The sequence below is a fragment of the Mangifera indica genome, chromosome 14 (assembly GCF_011075055.1).
Source record: "Mangifera indica cultivar Alphonso chromosome 14, CATAS_Mindica_2.1, whole genome shotgun sequence".
Classification (NCBI taxonomy): Eukaryota; Viridiplantae; Streptophyta; class Magnoliopsida; order Sapindales; family Anacardiaceae; genus Mangifera; species Mangifera indica.
In genome coordinates this window covers 7,570,006-7,585,679 of record NC_058150.1, presented here as the reverse complement: position 1 = coordinate 7,585,679, position 15,674 = coordinate 7,570,006, and the positions used below count along the sequence as shown (strand labels likewise).

At 33.8% G+C, this 15,674-nt stretch overlaps 1 protein-coding gene and 2 long non-coding RNA genes across 21 annotated transcripts; 2 read left to right on the top strand and 1 right to left on the bottom strand.

Moving 5' to 3' along the window:
• Positions 1 to 1,592: 1,592 nt before the first annotated feature.
• Positions 1,593 to 12,304, bottom strand: LOC123196262 (myosin-12). Its single transcript, XM_044610219.1, has 40 exons — positions 12,171 to 12,304; positions 11,909 to 12,037; positions 11,493 to 11,636; positions 11,237 to 11,382; positions 10,987 to 11,143; positions 10,849 to 10,907; positions 10,609 to 10,768; positions 10,385 to 10,534; positions 10,159 to 10,295; positions 9,926 to 10,072; positions 9,654 to 9,755; positions 9,514 to 9,571; positions 9,343 to 9,444; positions 9,204 to 9,241; positions 8,886 to 9,012; positions 8,626 to 8,796; positions 8,409 to 8,540; positions 8,211 to 8,317; positions 7,909 to 7,969; positions 7,625 to 7,802; positions 7,095 to 7,300; positions 6,631 to 6,750; positions 6,415 to 6,513; positions 6,060 to 6,275; positions 5,832 to 5,971; positions 5,655 to 5,756; positions 4,864 to 4,972; positions 4,734 to 4,778; positions 4,574 to 4,633; positions 4,284 to 4,454; positions 3,988 to 4,140; positions 3,706 to 3,912; positions 3,469 to 3,618; positions 3,302 to 3,372; positions 3,098 to 3,197; positions 2,956 to 3,012; positions 2,818 to 2,874; positions 2,359 to 2,439; positions 1,895 to 1,977; positions 1,593 to 1,816 (listed from the first exon to the last, which is right to left on the bottom strand). The coding sequence occupies exons 1-40, from the start codon at positions 12,171 to 12,173 to the stop codon at positions 1,693 to 1,695; spliced, it is 4,659 nt and encodes a 1,552-aa protein (XP_044466154.1). The 5' UTR covers positions 12,174 to 12,304; the 3' UTR covers positions 1,593 to 1,692.
• LOC123196263 lies at positions 1,675 to 12,761 on the top strand. 17 transcript variants are annotated; one of them, XR_006497661.1, is made up of 11 exons: positions 1,675 to 1,811; positions 5,663 to 6,004; positions 6,116 to 6,445; positions 6,573 to 7,571; positions 8,278 to 8,335; positions 8,430 to 8,489; positions 8,602 to 8,787; positions 9,864 to 10,789; positions 10,901 to 11,049; positions 11,246 to 11,396; positions 11,508 to 12,761. It is a non-coding gene; the product is annotated as an uncharacterized LOC123196263 (long non-coding RNA). The 17 variants fall into 17 exon arrangements; XR_006497659.1 differs by having other exon boundaries at positions 6,573 to 8,097; XR_006497664.1 differs by having other exon boundaries at positions 5,663 to 5,734; positions 5,957 to 6,004; positions 6,573 to 8,489.
• On the top strand, positions 2,305 to 5,175 carry LOC123196265. 3 transcript variants are annotated; one of them, XR_006497673.1, is made up of 4 exons: positions 2,305 to 2,540; positions 3,116 to 3,192; positions 3,369 to 4,126; positions 4,276 to 5,175. It is a non-coding gene; the product is annotated as an uncharacterized LOC123196265 (long non-coding RNA). The 3 variants fall into 3 exon arrangements; XR_006497672.1 differs by lacking the exon at positions 3,116 to 3,192; XR_006497671.1 differs by lacking the exon at positions 2,305 to 2,540 and having other exon boundaries at positions 3,060 to 3,192.
• Positions 12,762 to 15,674: the final 2,913 nt, after the last annotated feature.

Genomic DNA, 15,674 nt, shown 5'->3' with positions numbered 1-15,674 from the left:
CAATCACCATCTCTGGCATTGGCCATCCACTTTAAATTGTTGTCAATACCAGTTGTCACATTTCTCCACCATAAATCATCATTTATACTATTGCAAAAAAGTGTCATCATCAACATGAATTGTTTGGACAATAATGAGATTCGTTGAATCCAAACAAAAACTGTCTAGACAATGATTTAGGGTGGAAAGAGACAGTTACCGACATCAGAGATGGTGACCCAACAAACTATAGATTTTGAGAGGGAAATATGACTTTTTAAAACTAAAAAACTTTATACAAGAGTGAGTTTGTTAGTTTTTAAAACTTAAGGGGGGGGGGGGGCATACATAATTTATATATTTTTTAATAATATTATTTAAATGATAACTTTACCTTTAATCATAATTAAGGATGGCAATGGGGAGGGGATTGATATCCCCGTTCTCATCCTCATATGAGATATCAATTTTCATCTCTATTCATTTTTTACGAAGAAAAATCTCTCCTTTATCCTCATGGGGCTTTAAATACAATATAAATATATTAAATGATAAAATTATATAAAATTAAAACTAATCTACTATTTTAAATGTCACAAATATTATATATTAAACATCTTAATATGCACAATAAAAATATAAATAGATTTAAAAAACATAAATAATATAAAAATATGTTAGTATTTTAAATAAAAATATTAATATAAAGGGACGAGACCCTAAATTTGGATTGAAATTATTATCTCTAACTATAACTAAATTTTTTAATAGAATTTAATTTATAATAAATAAATATTTAAGTTTTTAAAAATTAATAAGTAAAACTTTAAAATTATATTAAATCTTGAGTGAAAACAAGTCTTTTGGCCTTTATTTATTCTACCCTATAGTAAATAACATAGTTAATTAACCGAGACTCATTATTATTATTATTATTTAAACATAACTGATGTAAAACTTTAGATTATATTCATGAGTTAATAATGAGAAATTTCATCAAACAATATATTTTGAGATAAGAATATAAAAAAACCCGTAAAATAGCACACTCCATTCTCTTTCCTTTTCCTCTTTCCCCGTATAACAATAAATTTTTGAATCATTTACTCCATTCTAAACCCTAAATCCTAAATTTTAAATAATTGATTCATTTTTCCTATTGATTTTATTGATCGATAATGGCCAAAATAGAGTGTCACTAAGAGAGAACCCAAAAGAGAGAGAAAAACATCACCGTTACTATCTTCTACTGTCAATAGTGATTGTTAAAAAAACTCTTGAAAAAATATTGATTTTCTAAATTTTTGATGAGAAAAAATTTGTTAGTTTTTAACTACGGGAGTTAAAAACTTGATAAATTTTTATTTTTTAAATATTTTTATTAAATAATAATTTTATCATTAATAATAACAATAAAACTGATCAGACAAATGAATATTTAAATTTTTAATAATTAACAGTTAGAAAATTGGGTTTACACTAAACCTTGGTCGGAAATAGTCACTTGGCCTTATTTGTTTGTTATGTTTCCAATTTTTACCTCTGGGAACCTTAATCAATATCAATCCAATGGGCAAGGCAATTTACTACAACACGCTTGAGGAGTCCATCACTTGGAAAATAAATAATGAATAAATAAATAAAATGGAATTAATTCTTCCCTGCCTCTATTTTAGTTGTCGATTATGGATGTGACAGAGAGGATCCTTGAGCTCATTCTGTTGTTTGAAGCAGGAAATGGAACTCTGATCTTTGGCGGAGTAGCTGCGGTGGCTCCACATCAGATACTCTTATTTCATTCAATGATTGATATATTTCTTCCATTGTGAAAGGTATACTGAAATTTTTGATAATCCGTTAGTCTCATATTTCTCTTTGCTGGAAATTTCATCAAACTTTGAAATTTTAGTATTACCTTGAGTCAACGTCAAGCAAGAATGAATTGTTGGGCATAGTAATCGATTCTTCTGCCATTAGTACTCTCATCCTGCCTATCACCTGATGCCAGAAAGGATATACAGTCGAAAATAAGGCACAAAATTATGATATTCTGGATGCAGCAATATTGTTTAAGGTTGACATGCTCATAAATTTTTGCAATATATTCATGGTTCCTAATATTATCAACCATAATAGGCACAATTTTCTTTGAAAGAGGTAATAAAACACAAGTCTAGTCGTAAATTAAATCAATGCAAGGAGACTTCGGTCATAAGGAGGTTGTCTATGTAGAGGAAATTAATGGTGGGGATGTTTTAGATGCAGCAGGTACAGTTTCTAAAGAGTAATTGCTGGAAGTGGGTCTCTCAATATTTTCCATTATCATTTACTTAAAAGTGCAAACTTAATTAAGAGGTTCAAGTAAGGAATAATACTTACCTCTGGAGATAGTCCTTGGGTTCCATATTTGTCATCCCAAAGCATAGTTCCAATGCGATATATTTGTGGGAGGCTCAATATCTGATAAACCAAGTAAAGAGAAGTTAGATATTGACAGAACAGAAGTTCAACCATCATCATTTTCTTTTTGCTCTTCTCAGTTGTGAAATATAATCTGAAAGGTAAATAATTAAGGAAATTTTGTGTCCTCATTACTCTTGTAGAAACTTAATTCAACTGAATAAAGTAGCTATATTGACAGATGTATATTATTCTTTCTATATTCTATTCACTACCATATATTGGAAAAATTAAGCTTGAAATGTAGTTTTTTCTTGTAATATATTTTCCTCTACAGTCTTAGAAAGCTTTGTAGAATTTTCCTAAATTGATATCAACTACTAGTTAACATGCTTCCATATTCTTTTTAGCCTAATTTACTGTAGGAGAGTGTATTACCGGACAGAGGTCCTGTGTAATCTCATTCAAAGATTTCTGAGCTTTTTGATGCAAAACCTGCAAAGATGAGGTAAATATAAATAATGAAGGATCCTCACTCAAAACAGATGTTTAGTGATCAGGGATCCAGAAATGTACCAGAAATCCTACAGCTTGCCTTATATGTTGGAGCTCATCCCATGAAGTTCCAGCTAACTGTCATATAAAGAACAACTTAGCTTTTTTGGTCCCTTTTCATTTCTTTTTTGGAATTCATTATACTTAGAACAGTTTAGCGTACCTGTTGTGTTCCTTTCAGGCACCATTGTTCCAGTTCCTGCAAACCTAATTTAACATATTCCCCATTGCTGAATGAGCAGCATTCGCGTCGAAGCAGTAAGCTGCCATACCATCATTTCAGATATTATAATGGTTACTTGCAGTGAAGAAAACTTGTTTGTTATAGAAAGCTTGCTATGTGAACTGTAATTTATATAGTACTTACCTATTAAAGAGCTGTACATTTATGTATGAGAAAACCTGACTAAACATTTTGCTTATGATCATCACAGGGACCTGAAAATCACCCAAAGTTGGTTATATAACTGTGGAATCGCAATTATGCTGGTCTAAACTTAACAAGACCAGATTAAAACCTATGTTCAGGCTTACATGGTTTACAGATAATATATTCAGGGTATCATCTAGTTTCTTGACTATGTTTTGCCAGTGAATGTTTGATGCTTGTTGTTTCGCGACTATAGTTGAATGAATATTTCTAGATGACACTCTAATTGGTCTCGTCCTTGCAGATCTTGGTGCCTGTTAATGGCAATATAAAAATTACTTTAAGCGTCACATTGGTTGTTTTGACATGATTTAAAGTTCATGCTTGTTGAAGCTACTCACCTGAATGCACAGATTTAGGAATGGGCTAATCTCTTTCTTCAGAGCATCACGGATCATCCCATAGACTTTCTCAACACATGCTGTTAAATGTTGCTTAAAAAGTAAAGCTGGAAACTTAGCATCCACTTTTGATTGCCCATTTGTTTGTCTCACCATGCCACTATATCCATTCAAAATTCCAGAGCCCATTGAGGATGAATGCGATCCCTGGTATAATTTATTCAAGATATATAACTTTCCCATGAATTCAAATATACAAATGAACCGGTTGTTCAAGCTTACTTGTGACATCCTTCCAAATATAGTGGGAGAGGCCCAGTTACGACGTGATGCTACATTATGCTTGTTGTTTGCTCTGAGTGTACTTTGTACAAGAACCATAAGGGTTGAAGTTGTTGACAGCCAGTACGCTAGATCACAGGTGCTCTCTTCACTCTACAAGGATCAGATATATAAGATAGATTCATACGTATAAGTATATTATAAGATTATCTAATAGAAAACTCAAATATGACAAAATTTTATCGAGTTTCAGTTAGGTAAGATTAATATTTCTGAATTGAATTGAAGGGCATCACTTCTATAGACAATCGGATTGTATGGATGATCCTATCAAATATATTTGTCCTGTCAGCCTCAAAGGATCTCCACTGAAGAAGTGATTTGTACACGATACATGCAGCAACAGGTCTGTTCTTGTCAAATGTCTTTTCTTCGGTGAGACATTTGATAAGTGCATCATGGTTTTCCTGTTTATAAGATAAAACATGTAGAATTTACTTCTTAATGCTTAATATAAATGAGAAGTAATATCTATGACTTTGAATTGCTTTCTCTCTGCCAAGAGTTTCAGCTTTCAATATCATACCTGCTGCTTCTCGCTTAGAGATTTTTGCTTGGTAAGGATAGGGACAAGAGAACTAGACTCCTGAAAATAAGAATTAGCCTATTAGCTGAAAAATATCATGTGACTAAAAACTTTTATTATTGGTCTATTCTTGAAGTTAACATAGTTGAGAAATTGGTACTTTTGTTGTTTGAAGATCTTCTGTCTGTTGTCCATTACCAAAGTTCTGCATCACCACAGAAAGTCAGTACAGCGCTTGAAGTTGTTATACTGAAAAATGAGAAGGCAAAATAGACTCTAGAGCATTGTACCTTGGCATGTGGCTGTACTCTTTCAGGTGTTGCTATCTGCTCGGAAATAGCTGCCTTATTACGGAGTAATTCATTCCCTGATTCCAAATCACCAATCTTACTCCTGAGACTGGTAAAAAAAATACATGTTCATGTATGCCATAGTGTAAACAGTTAGTTGATAGTTTTGAGATTTACAAGCAACCTGAAATGTCTCATCTAAATGGTTGAACTGTGGATAGCAATCACTTCAGCTTTTATTTTTTCAGCATTCGTGAAATTATTTCCTTGTTCAACATTCACTGAAGCTAATAAATATTGCTTGTTTGTAAATGTCTAGTTCTCATCATTTAGAAGCCCCCCTGACTAGTCTATTCAATTGATGAAAGACTGGTTTTTCTTTCATCAATTGACATAGTTAAGCATATTTTTACTTTATATATAACTGTATCTTGTCTGTGTTAAATCCAATACTCTCCAGTATGTGTGAAATCTGGAACATATAACACACACACACACACACACACACACATATATATATGGAAATTGAGAAGAAAAAACAAAATTTGATGACTAAAAAAGATATCCTAATCATTCTCTGTTTTATTTTTCAAGAATTGTCAAATCATGCATAACCATAGTATATTCATAATTTTCTAATTATAATATCAGTGCTTCATAACATTTAACATGCACTGAAGTAGATTAAGTCTGCTTGTTTTCTCGACAGGTGAACTGTAAGGATAAAGGGATAACATTAAACTTATCTATTTTGTTTTTTTAAATTTTTGACCAAGGAAATAGAATCTTACTTTCTCAGTTCTTCAGAGAGTTCCTCATTTGTTGATGCTGCCAAAGCTTGTTGGCGTAGAACCTGATTCTCTGATTCAAGGTTGGACAAATTTAATTCTAATCTGTGAATTATTAGTGAGAGTTAGTCTTGCTGATTATCTTGAGGATGCATGCGTGAAATATTTTTTGTTGGCTACCTTTCCATAGTCTCTTGAAGTAAGGTGGTTTTTAACTCAGCTTCTTCTGCTTCCCTAAGCCTTGCTTTACTTTCTTCTTCTACTTCAGAGTAATGCTTTTCAAATTCTATAATTTTTTTTTTTAGCTCGCTTAGCTCAGCCTACACATTCAAGATTATATATTGTTAGTCCAGGTATGAGTGTATATCTATGCTTTTCCATCTAAAACATATTAGAAGATAAATTTACCTCCAATTTTCCATTCTGATTTTCTAACAACTCTATCTTACTGTTGTCCACCACAGGCACCTCCTTAATTACTGGTGGAGCTTGTTCAATGGCTTGTTTTGCTGCTTCCTTCTCCCAGATGACTGCAGCACGGGCTTCATCCAGCTGCTCTTGCATTTCTTTTAAAGCATTTTGTAACTTGATGATTTCTTGGCCTTTTGCTTCTTCAATATCGATCTACAAGGGAAATTTTTCCCATGGCATTAGTGCACCAACTCAAAAACAAAGAAATAATAAATTGCTGACTGATCTAAAGTTAATTACAAGATCAACTTCAGCTGTTTGGATGGAATAGTTTAGTTCAAGATCAACATACCCTCAAGTGCTTTTCGAATTCTAGTCGCCATGTAAGCTCTTCAACTCGCTTTTCTAGCTTGTCCTTAGCCTCCTTAAGTGCCCCTGTTTCTCTTGCAGCCTACAAAGTAATTTATTTATATTAGTGTGTATTAACTTTTTATTAATCTACTCATACAGATACCGAGACTAGGCACACAATGTAGAGCTTCAAGTTATATTTTATAGAGAAGCTCACCATCCTAAGCTTTCGGAGCTCTTTCCTTGCCACTTTTGCTCTCCAAAGACTTTGAAGAGTAATCGTTGCTTTTTTCTGCTGTTTGTAAGCAGAAAGAGCTTGAAATCTTCGCCATTCAGTCTGTTAGAACAGAGATTGATAAAATTCTAAATCATGACATTCTTGATTGAGAATTAATCTTATAATTTGCAAGACTTATATAGTTCCTTCTCTTGAGAATGTGATAATAATTTGATTTCCGTATGACAAACGATGTTTTATGTATCCTTTAAATACTCAGCATTCACACGATCCTATTGCCATTACTTTTTAAATCAATAGGTTTTGCTTCATTCATTTTGGTAATTCGTTACCTTTCATTATTCCCAACCTTTTGAAAAAACAAAAAATTAAGTTTCAGATTGGTATATTTATCATTTCAACTGAATATCCTAAAGAAATATACCAACCAAAGAATTTATAACCTGGATTATGGTTGTGGCCTTAGTTCTTCTTTTGTGTTTGTATATATTCCGGGCTGCCATTGCTCGTAACCCAGTTTGAATGACTATTGCTGAGGCCTGTAAGTTTGTGTAGGATCTCCTGGCTGTGTGAGCACGTACATGTTTCTGGATGTGCTTTGTGGCTGCTTCCCTTCTCATTTCTTCATACAACCTTCTTGCAAGTTGTGCTGTATAGGGATAAGGAAGAAGCAATCAAGACAAAAGAGATAGTTTCCAATCATTTACGGTGGCATTGAAGTCATGTTTCCACTTAGAACTAAGATCACACTGAAGCCAGTTGATGTGATACTTGTTACTAACTTTGATCTGCTGAACTAAGTGCACAACATTCATTAGTTCATTTAAGATAGGTTGGCTGATTTGGTGCATTAAATGGGAGTTTGTTTTGGTTCTTTGTTAGGCCAGATTGCTTATAATATCCAGTGCCATCTTCAACAGGTACATCTGATTTATATTTTACAGTATAGAATTATCCAGGGAGAGGGGATAACCTCTCCAATGCTTTTGCATAGAAATTGTAGCTCTCCTTAGTGCAATAAATTCTTTCCTAGTCAGATGTGTCCGGATTGTCCTCTGAATTTGTTTAGCAGCACTGGCCAAAACTTCAGTCCTCCGTGCATCTAACTCAGCCATCTGACCAGCCCTGAGAAACACCTTCGCTTTCCCAATCTGAAATGTCATTATGGAGGAAAGTTGCCAGTTTTTTCCTTGAATTATATTGATAGGGATGTAATTTTATTACAATATCGTATTGATAATATTATGTTTAGTGTACCTGATAGCCTTTCATGCCCATCTTCTCACATATTGCAACACATGCTGTTTTTTCATCAGATCTGTCCAGAAAGACAAGTAATTTGTTATTCTCTTTGCTGGAATTGAAAACAAAGAAGATAGATTTATATTGATACCATATGTTCAAGAATTAAGGCAATGTTGCATTCAGGAAGTGGATACAGATAAGGTAGCTAAACATAAATAAATAAATGGCCAATGCTCATTCCACCATTGACATAGGTTATATTGTCCAATAAATAGTTGAAAGGAAGAAGATTCATAAGTTTCTAGAAGTCATACCCATCTACAATTTCTGGTGCCAGCATTCCAAAACGGTCAATGAACTCACCAAACGTTCTTTTTGTAGGATACCCGGCACAACTTATCCTAATTGCCTCCAGTACACCCTGGCATGAAGAAATGCAGTGAGTTGGAAAAGACTACTTAATTAGTTTGAAAGTGCTGTGTAGTCTTTGGTGGTGGAAAAACTTAACTTACCCCACATCTTAACTGGTTTAGGACATTGAAGTTTTCAAAGATTCCAGGCTTCAGAATGGCATTTGGCTTTACACATCTGATGTAATGTGGCTCTGTTGTGTTCAGTGTTTCCATTAAAGCTTGTAGTTGTTGCTGAAAGTTAAATTGATTTATTTATAAGGAAATCAGGAACTTTATGTTCTCTAAATTACAGGGAATACTCTGGGAACATGGCTACCTTGAAACGGGTACCAATGGAAGAAAACTTGGATTGCTTTGATGTCTCCTCTGGTAATGGAGGGAAAAGGTTAGCAACAAAACTGCAATTGGAAGCATTTAATAGAGCCTGATGTTCAGCTACAACATAGTCCTTGTTTTTATCAAGGAATTGATCAGCTTGGTATGTGACCTGTTTGGAAAAAGTTCATACAATGAGAAGCCTGCAAATTTAATTCATTTAGCTAAATGATCAAGGATAGGATTTTGCATATTTCTTACATCTCCAGCATAATGATTGATTGTAAAGTCTGTTCGAGCAAGTTTTGGCTTGCTGAAACGCTTGTGTCCTTTATATGTTTGATACATCTTCTGTGCAAATGTCTCATGGGTTGACTTGGGAAACATACTGCAGATGAATTGAACTCATGCTGTAATTCTTGCATTTAGTATGTTTGTTTCAATTACTTCTGTTTCCTGCTAGCACATCCCGATGTGCTATCCAGGGCTTGCACTTCCATTTTAAAGCTCAACCAGATTATGATGGCATGAGTTTGTCTTTTTCTTGTATGTATAATGATAAGTACATAGAATACGTACCAGGCTTCATCAAGTAGTGCAATTATACCCCCAGGTTTCTGCTTGAAAGGACGTGCAACCATTTCTTAATATTTTATATATACTATTGAAGCTTTTGACATGTTAATTAGGAATTCAGTGATCTTATACAAGATAATACCTTCTCAATAAGATCCAGAACATCCTGGTTATCAACGAATTCTACGTAGCTCCAGTTAATTTCCTCCCTTGTGTACTCTTCTTGCTCCATCTTGAATACATGCTGCACAGAATGGAGTGCTCATAATACTTAATGTTGAAGGCATACATAGAAACTTTATGCTCCTCTTACCTGATTAAAGTGTTGTTGCAATTTCTCATTTGTCAGGTTGATACATAGCTGCTCAAAACTACCAATTATACATTTTTATTAGATTTTAAGCTAAGATGCTCAGATTTTTATTGATAAAACTGTTATCTACTATGACATACCTGTTGATCTTGAAGCTTTCAAAGCCATAAATGTCAAGGACTCCAATTAAGCTCGCTGCATTTGGATCTTGCCCTATTGAAATGTTTATCTTTTCAACAATCCTGTTGCAAGTATTGAAAGTTGTATCTTTATTCAGTTATTTCTGTATCATTTAATTCATGTTAAGAAAACAGACTGAGATCCAGAAGTTGGTATTGTTATCTCTTCAGGTTCATGTGATGACATCATTGAATGCAAGTGTTTGTTTGAATATTGTGTATAATTTGCTTACCAGTCGAATAGCCTGGAGTAAACAGTCTTGGCTAGGGCATCTCGACTAAGTGCTGCAGAATCTGGGTCCAGTGGTTTTGTGATGTTACCATCAGGAGTCACTATGACACGCTTGCAAAGTGAGTCCTCTAGTGCCTTCTCATTGCACCTGAATGAATCGACATTCAGAGACAACCGACAGGCATCTTAGAAATTATACCAGGCCCAAACAAGAACAGAGAAATAAATTCTTACATGAGGAGCTCGGCTGCTGTTTGAAGATGGTATTGCGATTTTTCATCTTTAAGTCTGGAGGAATCAACTTCCTTTCCTTTAGTGAAATCAATGTTTCCCAAATGGAGGATCGCAGCTACAACTCGAAATATTGCATCCTGTAAAGGTAAACATCCATCTATTAGTTGGAAACACAGGAAACTGTGATTGATTGATTTTCGTTTAAGCTGATGTCAATGTCCTGCACCTGCTCTTCTTGACTTATGCCCACAATATCCATTGCATTTCTGGTCTCCAAATACTCTCTTGCATCATCTACATTAGCTACTTCATAGCAGTTTGACTGGTTTAGATAACGAAATGTTCTTGGGTCCCCTAACTTGAATTTCTTGACATCCTGAGAAAGGGACATTTGTTAGCTAATGTAGCTACAGTGTGTGGCTTGGTAGCTGTGATAGACAATGTAGTCACCTCTGGTGGTGCTGCGCAGAGCATGTAAAAGCAATGGTAGTTTCTTTCTGGGTCTGAGACCTGACAAACCCGTGATCTTTCAAGAAGATAAGTTCGTACTGCAGCTCCAGAAATCTTCCCTTGCTTATCAAATTGAATTTCAACAAATTTTCCAAAACGGCTGAGAAAACCAATCAATACTGTAAGTTCAACTACGAAGAAGGATAAATTACTTTTAAGAAAGAGTGAAAAAAATTTTACCTGGAATTGTTGTTCTTAACAGTTTTGGCATTCCCAAATGCTTCCAATACAGGATTTGACTGTAGAAAGAAAAAAAAAGGTCTTCTTTTCAATCATTTCAACATTCTGATGTACAAATTTGGCAACAGTTGTACTTACTTCCAAAACTTGTTGTTCTACTGTTCTTCCTTCAGTACTAGATCTTCCCCCCATGAATGCAAGGTACCTCATAAGCATTTTTGTTGTCTCTGTTTTACCAGCTCCACTCTCTCCGCTTACCAAAATGGATTGACTTCCCTGTTCATTTTTCATTGCCCTGAACGGAATTTTGGATTACCTTTAATTTATATAAATGTGAAGTTGATAATAGTTTTCCTGCTACTTCAGTCTTTTTTCATAGTAAATGTACCGGTAACAGGTGTCTGCAACAGCAAACAGATGTGGACTCAGCTCTCCAAAAGCAGCTCCTTTATATTGCTCCATCATATGGATGTCATACAAGTGTGGCAGTCTCCGGAAAGGATTCACTGCTATTAGAATGTTTCCTGTATAAGTCTGTTCATATCAAGGTAATCAATGGAATTGTTGTTATTTGCACATCCATGTTTTTTAGCTTGAGTATTTATTACATAATTCACTGTAAATATTGTGTATATATGACTCACATATATCTCATTCAGAGAAAATCGACAAGCAAGATTGTGTAGCACTCCTGGTTCATGGAGGTAAGCTAACTTGGTCATGTCATCAACTCCTGCTGGTGGTGCTTCTGTGTCTTTTGGATATATACTTGCAATATCAGCAACTATCTGGAATAGAGATGAAAAAATGCACTTTCAGTTCATTTGTATAAAATGAAGCTTCTGAGAGATGTCAATAAATAAGACTGTTCCTCACTAGGCCTTTCGTGGGGGGGCATCTTAAAACTAGAAACAGTAAGAAATCTTATTGCCATTTAATGAAATTTGGTAATCATAAAGGTGTTTTCCAATTAAAAAAACCTTGTAGGATCCAAGAAAAAAAATTGTATGATGAAGATGAAGGTGTGTTTCCGATATAATGGGAGGCAACAGTAGCTTACAGTTTTCCCATTTGAAGTAATTAGGGTGGCCTCTCTGCCGTTGATTTCTTTTACTTCACTGTCAATCCATGCAACCTCAGGATCTTCAGCCCAAGCATGCGATCCAACTATGATGTTCACAGGGCTTCCCTGGAGAAAAAAAAAAAAAACACACACACACACACACAATAAAGACATTTTTAGTGCTTACCCTATTCCTCGGAAATGAAGAGTGCCAATGAACCAAAAAATGGGAGACATAAACCAATCTGCAAAACTTTACCATAGCTGAAAGTTAGATGAACATCAAAGTTCTGAAGCAGCAACAGATGATGAAGTTGTGTTATAGGAAAGGTGCGAAAGTGTTGTTGCAATTGCAAATGGAGGAGGTGGATTGAAAGCAGAAAGAAAATGTTGAAAAAAGAAATCAAAAACAGGGGAAATACAGGTGGTGATTAACTCAAAAGCAAAAGGCAGTGGCAATCGCTCATCTCCCGCCCCCACCAATTTATGGAAACTTTATGCTCAATACACATAGAATGTTGACTTGGATCCAGTTGAAACCCCCCAACTAAAGGGCTCCAACTGACCCTCACTGCCAGGTATCAGGAATACTTTATCGTGATGCAGATCATAGTAGCTCAGTTTCTGAATTAAAAAGCTTCATGCTTTCAGTTCTAAATTTAAAAAGTTTGCTTGTGTTTCAGTGGAGGATTTTTTAATTAGAGACAAATAGTTGTCAATAGATACGGATGATTACATGTATGGCATGGATGGAACTCACGTTTTATCAAAGGACATATTACTTGATAAATATTATGACATACAAATCCTATATTTACAAAGTATAGGTGAGATGATGAATTTTTATGTATATCTCATATCGTTTAAAGGTGTTAAGATAAGAATAGTTAAATAACTTATGAATTTTACACATTTTGAGTTACAAAGCGGAAACTTTGCTAAACTTAATAGTGGGTTAGACTTTTGCATGTTATTTTGAGTGATTGTGAGGTTGATGTTTAATCTAGTAAAGGGATGAATGTGACATTCCTAAGCTGAGTTCTGTAAGAAAGATGAATGTTACATTTCTAAGCAAATTTTATATTGATAAAACACAAAAAAAGTGTTGGATTTGTATGTTTTTAAGCGTAAACAATGATAATTTTTTAATAAGTAGGTTATTCTATTAGATTAAGATGTTATAAATACTAAATAATGTGACCCCTACAGGGCAATAGTCAAATCAATGTGATGAAAAAAGAGAATTAGGAGATTCTACCGATAATATTTATAAAAAGAAAGTCACTTATTTTCATTTTTTGTGGGGATGGGCGGAGGGAAAGAACTGCCCGGATGCCGGTGCTGGATTCGGCCATTCAAATGGGGAAAAAGGCATTCAGTTGTGGGGCTCTGATGATCTTTTATTGTAGCTTTCCAACCAAGCCTTCTGTCATTGTTTTGCTTTACTTATTTGCATAGGTTGGAAATTTAGTATATTGAACATCAGTAATCATCATTGTTCTCACCTATCATCAATGGCCGAGTTTTGACCTATGAACTCCCCCACCTCAGCCCACGCTTCAGTTTTTGCCATCTATTTTATTATATGAAATCAAGTGTGCTTAATGATTCATTTGTTGGTAATAATTGGCATCAGAGATTATTATTCAACCTACTGTAATTAATCTATTCTCCAAAATCTCTCGGAAACATGGATAAATATGTCCAAAGGGCTAGACTTAGTAGTAATCCAGTTTGATCTGCTCTTAAAAAGCACAACTTGTATGAGCATGACCCGCATTTTTGTGGGTTATGCAAGCCATGCTAGGGTGTTTGGGCTGGACCATTAGTCGGTCGATGTGGCCCATAAACTTTATATAATTAAAAAAAATAAAAAAATACCCTCTCCCCTAATTCATAATCACAATTCTCTCACTCTCAACTCTCTTAATCTCAATTTGTCTATATCAATTCTTAAGTTTTAAACTTTCTCAATCAATTCTCAAATTTTCAAATTAATTTATTTTTATTTCTTTTCAATATTTTATCTATTATTATACCTCATATTTTTATTCATATTAAAATAGATTCAAGATGAAATAAATTCAATCCTTTTGATTATTTTGAGAACGAGGAAAATAATTTTTTTATGAAGAACCGTAATCACAAGTGTATTCATCAGGATAACGATCTAATTAAAAAAAAAGAGAAAACAAAGTTAACAGTATAGGAACAATTTAATTAATTTGAACAAAATCAAAATAGTAAATTAGTTCGACGGGCAATGTACTGCCTATCTCAACGAATCAATCATTAGGTTCCAAACCATGCATCACTTAGGTAACGGTTGAAAGCATTAAACTCATCTACTAAAATGAGGAGGTCTAGATCCGCCTTTCTACTATTTGCCTCATGAGCCCATTGGGAAGAAAACATAGGACAACCAAACAACATCCTCATTGTTGGCACCCCGTGTTTCTGCCTAAAAAACAAAATGCAAATTTTCATAAGAAACTGAACTATAATTGGGGAAATATCTTCTCTTCAATCAGCTAGCTTTTAAAATTGACACATATGTTTTATATCAGTCTGTTAATTAAACCTCAGTCCGATGCTCATCACAAACTCTAACAGGCTAAATTAGATGTCCACTTTGTGTAGCCTATACCAAAACTCCCGGGCAAGGTCTCCATGGTTAATTTGCCTAAAAAGCACTAAATTTAGGAGCATAACACTGAACCTATGCTCCTCTAAATCAATAATTTTAAAGATATTTTATAAATTTAAAAAATGTAACAAATCGTATCATTACATGTGTTTTGAAACAATATGACTCATTACATATAGTTTACATCAGTTTGGATTGTATCAGATTAACTAAAAACTTTTTAGATCAAGAAAAAGTTAGAAAATTTTAACTTGATTCTATTTTGGATTTGATTAAGATTAGGGGATTTTGACCTAAAAACGAAACTAAGTTAATACAAATAAGATCTAATAACACAAATTGCTAAGTCTGAAGTGTATGCCTTGAATTTGGGTCTTGGAATTGAGTTTGTTTTGGAGTTAATTTTTTTAATTAAGGAAATTGATAGCATTTTGCTATACTTTATGTAAGTTGCAAAGTAATCAAAAGTTACAAATTTACAAAAATTAAATATTAATTTGAGATGAGAAAAATATATTCTATAATTTTTATGGGAGTGGGCCAATAAGTAATGTATTATATTATAATAACTTATATAAAGTGTGATGAAGGTTAAATTGTGATTAAAATTAGTGTGTATAAAATTTTAGTTTTGTTGGATTAATATTTGAAAAAAAAAATGTGGATTAAAGAATATCTAGAAAGGATAATTTGTCCTTAATTTATATCGTATAATTATTCTATGCATATATAGTTTTTAGACATCTACATAATAAAAACTAATGTTCAATGAAAGTTACTGTCACACAATAGAGTTTCCGCAGAAAAGTTTCAAAAATATATTATTTCCTCTAAAACAGAGGCAATATATAGAAATAATTATATCCTAAAATTAGGTCCTAAATTAGGGAAACAGATTGTTTCTACATTTATACATATTGTTTCTACATTTATATACCAGATTGTCAACTAACCAGATTTCTAGGATTAATTACAGAATCAATCTAATAATCATACAGCTCATGCAGACACTCCCCCTCAAGTTGGTGCATAGATATCTATCATGCCCAACTTGTCAATTATACCATGAAACACCTTCCCTGAAACTGCCTTTGTGAGCATATCAGCCAGCTGACT

Bases quoted from the DNA above. Each gene is read 5' to 3' on its own strand.
- LOC123196262 (XM_044610219.1), bottom strand. The intron at 6,514-6,630 runs GTGAGCTTCTCT...ATTACTTTGTAG, and splicing joins AGCTCCGAAAGCTTAGGATG to GCTGCAAGAGAAACAGGGGC. The intron at 1,978-2,358 runs GTAAGTATTATT...TTCTGGCATCAG, and splicing joins CCCAAGGACTATCTCCAGAG to GTGATAGGCAGGATGAGAGT.